This window comes from Salvia splendens, chromosome 7 (genome assembly GCF_004379255.2).
Source record: "Salvia splendens isolate huo1 chromosome 7, SspV2, whole genome shotgun sequence".
In the NCBI taxonomy this organism is placed as follows: domain Eukaryota; kingdom Viridiplantae; phylum Streptophyta; class Magnoliopsida; order Lamiales; family Lamiaceae; genus Salvia; species Salvia splendens.
The window spans coordinates 36,079,459-36,084,791 of record NC_056038.1 but is presented as its reverse complement, the minus strand read 5'-3'; the positions used below and the strand labels follow the sequence as shown (position 1 = coordinate 36,084,791).

At 37.6% G+C, this 5,333-nt stretch overlaps 2 protein-coding genes across 2 annotated transcripts; both read left to right on the top strand.

Annotated features, from left to right (window-relative positions):
* Positions 1 to 667: 667 nt before the first annotated feature.
* LOC121742482 (cytochrome b6-f complex iron-sulfur subunit 1, chloroplastic-like) lies at positions 668 to 2,855 on the top strand. Its single transcript, XM_042135623.1, has 5 exons — positions 668 to 828; positions 908 to 1,131; positions 1,726 to 1,843; positions 1,936 to 2,118; positions 2,631 to 2,855. Exons 1-5 carry the CDS (start codon positions 784 to 786, stop codon positions 2,730 to 2,732), a joined length of 672 nt encoding a protein of 223 aa, XP_041991557.1. The 5' UTR covers positions 668 to 783; the 3' UTR covers positions 2,733 to 2,855.
* A 33-nt stretch (positions 2,856 to 2,888) lies between these two features.
* LOC121810828 (flavanone 3-dioxygenase 2-like) lies at positions 2,889 to 5,053 on the top strand. The gene is made up of 5 exons (XM_042211551.1): positions 2,889 to 2,906; positions 3,126 to 3,446; positions 3,580 to 3,827; positions 4,205 to 4,529; positions 4,793 to 5,053. Exons 1-5 carry the CDS (start codon positions 2,889 to 2,891, stop codon positions 5,051 to 5,053), a joined length of 1,173 nt encoding a protein of 390 aa, XP_042067485.1.
* Positions 5,054 to 5,333: the final 280 nt, after the last annotated feature.

The following is a 5,333-nucleotide window of genomic DNA, read 5'->3' as shown; positions in this document are numbered from 1 at the left end:
ATTTCCTTTTTGGGCGTCCCAAGTTACTTGCACTCTTTCCATTTTTAGTAAAAAATTTTCACATACAGCCGTCATTTTTGACTTTCCTATACACTCATTCCTTAATCTCCGTGCCGAAAAGGAAAGGGCGAGTAGCCCGGGACGGAGGGAGTATTATTGAATTTTCCCGTATCTGTGTCGTAAATTTAATTCCGTATTTTGTGTGATTGTTAATTATTTGTTTTTTATAATTTTGTTTATTGTGGCTAGGCTATGACTGACCTATTGCTTGTCCAGTTGCTTGTCCTGATGATGTGGCAGGATGAGTTTTTAGTGCTGATGATGTGGCAAGAGGAGTTTGTGGCTAGGCTATGGCTAGTCTATTGCCATTGTGGATGCTCTAATTTTGTTTTACTGAAAAATGACTCAATTTCTTTTTTACATGTCTCAACCAAAATGACATATTATTGAAAACACATTTTATCTCTACCTTATTCTCTCTTACTTTTTTCATCTCTTCCCTTAACATACAAAATAAATCCAGCTGCATAAAATCTCACTGTCACATAAAATAAATGAGTCACCTTCCTTGAGACGAGACATTATTCATTAAATCAATTTATTTTCCTAAGTTGTTCCATTTCAATTGATTCATTTTCATTTTTAACAAAATGGAAAAACACCTTCAATATCTCAAAGCAACATGTGGCTTACAAAATCATCACCTTATCTAAGAAGCTTGTGGTCTTCACTTTGCTCAAAATCCCTCTAAAATTCACTCCTTTCCACACAGACATTCCAACAATGGCTTCCTCAACTACGCTCTCTCCCGCCATTGCCCCTTCTCAGGTAATTCCCCTCTCCTCAATTCCCCAAATCCAACTTCATTCATCAATCCATGACTTTTTGACTTGATTCGATCGATCAGCTCTGCTCCGGCAAGAATGGGATGAACCGATGCTTTAATGTGGCGGTGGCGAAGGTCGGGAAGGGGAAGGGGTTGAAGGTTCGGTGCATGGCGACGAGCGTGCCGGCCGATCGCGTGCCCGACATGGGCAAGAGAGAGCTCATGAATCTGCTGCTTCTCGGCGCCATTTCCCTTCCTGCTACCGGGATGTTGTTGCCCTACACTTACTTCTTTGTTCCGCCTGGGTCAGTTTCCTCTCCATCTCTGCTTTAATTAGGTCTTTTTTTTGATGAATTGATTGTGTGATTTGGTTGTTTGATTGACGAATTTGAGAAAATTTTGGGGAATTGGATTAATTGTTGTGTTTATTGATGGATTTGTGTTCGTTCTCTGCTTTTGATTTGGGGAAATGTCTGATTGTTTGATTTGTGAGATCAATTGCTACTGTTGATTGAATTGGGGGAGTTTCTTTGTGTTAGTTTAGTTTGTCAATTGCATTTCAGTTAAATAATGTCAACGGAGTGCTCAAAACTCCGTTGAGCACTCCGTGTAGTTAAACACCAGATGTATGGCTATATATGATGTATTGTTATAGTTGGAATTTCATACATTATATACCTAAACTTTAACTATATGTCTTGGTTTTAACTTTAATGCGATGGTATATGTGATGTGTGCATTCTCGAGCGGTTCTACTTGTTGAGGGCTTCGTGTTCAACATCCATAGGGCTCGATATCCTAATCTGCGACCCCTATGTTGATCAAATTCTATCATATCGGTTTGTACATTACTTTTACGTCCATCCTCACTCCGTGTGTGATCTGGTAACTGAGAACAGTTCCGGAGGGGGTGGTGGTGGCACTCCCGCCAAGGACGCATTGGGGAACGACGTTGTTGCAGAGGAATGGCTCAAAACGCACGGGCCAGGCGATCGGACCCTCACACAGGGATTGAGGGTAACTAATGACAGTATATCCATTTTCAGATGCTAGAAAGGTAGGTTTTTACGAGTGGGATGTGTGATCGATTCTTTGATGTTTTTTTTCAGGGTGATCCCACCTACCTCGTTGTGGAGAACGACAGAACACTTGCAACGTATGGTATCAATGCTGTCTGCACCCACCTTGGCTGTGTCGTGCCATGGAACAAAGCTGAGAACAAGTTCATGTGCCCGTGCCACGGATCACAATACAATAACCAAGGAAAAGTTGTTAGAGGACCTGCTCCCTTGGTAAGTTTGGACAAAAAACATTTCTTTTTGTTACATTTTATAGAAATTGGGGCAAAGTTACTCATATTCTTGTTGTTGAGTTGGTTTACCTCTAAATTTGTGGCTTGAGATCCTAATCTATTGGTGTTCGTAGGTGAGACCGTCTCAATGTGAGATTAGTCAAGATTCGGATCTAAACCATATTTCATTGGCGTATTTTTATCGTGTTGGTATTTATAGTTACAAATTTGCTATTGAAGATAGGTTTGGATCCGTTTTCTTGACCCAAACTCATAGTGACATGGTTGCATACTGTTAGGAAATACTATGCATAAGTAATTACGGAAATAACAATACAAACACATGAATTATTTACCCAGTTCGATACAATGTGTATCTATGTCGAGGGGCGATACTAAGCCAAAAATTTCACTATAATTTTCGGATACAGTTTACAAGGGGAAAACAGAAATAATTTCATATTGTGGAATTTAGATGAACTAATATGATTTTTAATATTTTTGTTTGTGCAGTCTTTGGCTTTGGCTCATGCAGACCTTGATGATGGAAAGGTGGTGTTTGTTCCATGGATGGAGACTGATTTTAGAACTGGAGAGAATCCATGGTGGTCTTAGATCTCTCTAGAACATTCCCTTTTCAAGAAAAAAACTTGATGTCACCATGTATTTTTTATGCATACTATAATTTGTGTAAATCATAATTTTCAATTTAATTCATGCAATAGATTGCATACCTCATATTCTTGGCCTCTATAAATACAAGTTCACGTGATGATAAAGTGCAACTCAGTTGGTTAGACGTTTTTACTTCAACTAATTAGTCAGGGGTTCGATTCATCATACGGTAGATGTGAAATCATTATCGGCCCTCTTGAAAAATATTACTACTAGTATGTATATAGATACAAGTTCACGTGATACAATCTTTGTAAAATAAACATCATTTTGTCCCATTTGCATGCAAAGGCCACTAGGCATGAATTTTCAGCAAAAACCTACACGTTTTAGTATCCTTTCACATATTTGAACTTCTTCCACAACACATTCCTCTCTCTATCTCTCTCTAACATGTCTGAAAAAGAAGAAACCAAGGATGTTGATGTTAGTACAATCAATCTCAAGAAAGGGGTAAAGAATCTTGTTGAAACTATGCCTAAGTTGAACAAGTTGCCATCCGATTTCATTCTACCATTAGAGAGAAACCCTTTGTCCGTAAACTATGCCCAGATTCCGATAATCGATATAAGTGGTCTAAATGGAGCTTCTGAAACTAGGGATTCCACCATTGGAGCAATCGCCTCTGCTTGTCGTGATTGGGGAATTTTTACGGTTAGTCACCTTGCATTACGAGTTCGATGCAATATAGCATCAAACTTATGTATAAGATTCATATTAGGTTATGGATTCTCTCAATGAATGTAATGTATTAATTTAACCCTTACAAGTTCACTTTTGATGGTAGATCACTAATCATGGGATTGAGGAGGCATTGATAGAGGATATGATGGAAGTTGTCAAGGAATTTTTTGGTCTGAATTGGAGGGCGAAAATGAAGTATGCATCAGATGATGTAATGAGCCCAGTTAGATATGGGACAAGTTTGAACACATCAAAGAAGCATAATCTTCATTGGAGGGACTTTTTCAGACATTATGGTCATCCTTTTCAAGACACCTTCCACCTGTGGCCCCACAATCCTCCTAATTACAGGTTCATTCGTATTTCTTAAAATTCATGTCGAACCATCTAATCATAAAACATATCAAAGATTAAGATATAGTAGTATGTTGGTTATATTATGATTTCTTTGAGCACGAAAATATGAGAATTGAGAAAGTGATATTTAGTTAAATAAGTGAAAAAAAATAAAGTACTATAAGAGATAAAAAAGAGTGTCCTTTTTTCCAAATTATATAGTACTATCACTTACTACTTTGGAACTTTCGAAAAATAATGCATATCACTTACCTTGGAATTGAGAAAGTATAAATCATTTCCTTCGTGCCAAATGGGCCTCCCCATTATGATCCGATCCGATTTTTAAAACATTTATCGAGAAGCTAACGTGTGAGCAAATTTGTGCGAAGTAATGTTGCAAGGGAATACTTGGAGCGGGTGTGGAAGATGGCGATGAAGATATTTGAGGCGATATCGGAGGGCTTAGGGCTTGAAAAGGGGTACATAGAAGAGTGTTTAGGTGAGGGAGTTCAGATTCTTGCAGCCAACTACTATCCACCATGTCCTGAGCCACACAAAACATTAGGGTTGGCTGCTCACTCTGATCATGGTGCACTCACCTTTTTGACACAAAATGGTGTGGATGGTTTGCAAATCAAACATATTGATCAAACATGGTATGCAGTTCACCATGTTCCTGGCTCTTTTCTTGTCAACATTGGAGATTATTTGGAGGTTAGTATTGTCTGATTTACGTAAGATTGAGTATTCGAAGGATTATACGATCTAACATTATTAGATTATGTTTTCTGAAAGAAAAAGAAATATCTAAAAAAAAATTTGGAAATTAATCAAAGGCCGAACCTTGTTAAAACATTTTTGCAAATACCAAATCATAGTAAATTATGGTATCAACTAAATTTACCTTCGTCTATTGGACAAATATCTTACCAACTAAATTTCACTTGATCGTTTTGTAACCATGTGATTAACAATAGATATTGAGCAACGGGAGGTACAAGAGCGTGGAGCATCGAGCAACGGTGAATGCGCAACGAACAAGAATTTCGATAGCCGTGGGCCATGGGCCTCAATTATCGAGCTTTATTGGGCCTGCAAGCCCACTTGTAGCTGACAATGGTTCGGCCCAATATGGGCCCATTAAGTATGAAGACTATATTAAAATCCAACAAAGTAGCACAGTTCGTGGGAAGACTGCGTTGCTGGCACTTAAAGCCCAACAAAGTGAATTGATATGAGTCAAATCAAAAGGGTAGTTTGATGTTTTTTTTTATATGTTTTTCGTTTCCTATTTTATTTACATCTACTTCTAAGTTCTATGGCAGTTAATAAAGATGTATTGAATCCTTTCCTACCATTAAATTTTTTATTATTATAAAAAAATTTTGCTGGGAAAATGAAGGATGAGATATATTATAAAGTTTATTTTGGTGAAATTGTTGCCACGAAAATAATTCTCTTTCTTATGATTTTTGTGTCTCATCATAGCCCACTACAAATAATATATAATAACCGTAA

What these genes read in the sequence shown, in the direction of transcription:
- LOC121742482 (XM_042135623.1), top strand. Translation starts at nt 784, where the DNA reads ATGGCTTCCTCAACTACGCTCTCTCCCGCCATTGCCCCTTCTCAG. An exon ending in CCGCCATTGCCCCTTCTCAG is followed by an intron (nt 829 to 907) that starts GTAATTCCCCTC and finishes TCGATCGATCAG; the next exon opens with CTCTGCTCCGGCAAGAATGG. An exon ending in TACTTCTTTGTTCCGCCTGG is followed by an intron (nt 1,132 to 1,725) that starts GTCAGTTTCCTC and finishes AACTGAGAACAG; the next exon opens with TTCCGGAGGGGGTGGTGGTG.
- LOC121810828 (XM_042211551.1), top strand. An exon ending in CACAATCCTCCTAATTACAG is followed by an intron (nt 3,828 to 4,204) that starts GTTCATTCGTAT and finishes ATTTGTGCGAAG; the next exon opens with TAATGTTGCAAGGGAATACT. An exon ending in ACATTGGAGATTATTTGGAG is followed by an intron (nt 4,530 to 4,792) that starts GTTAGTATTGTC and finishes GATTAACAATAG; the next exon opens with ATATTGAGCAACGGGAGGTA.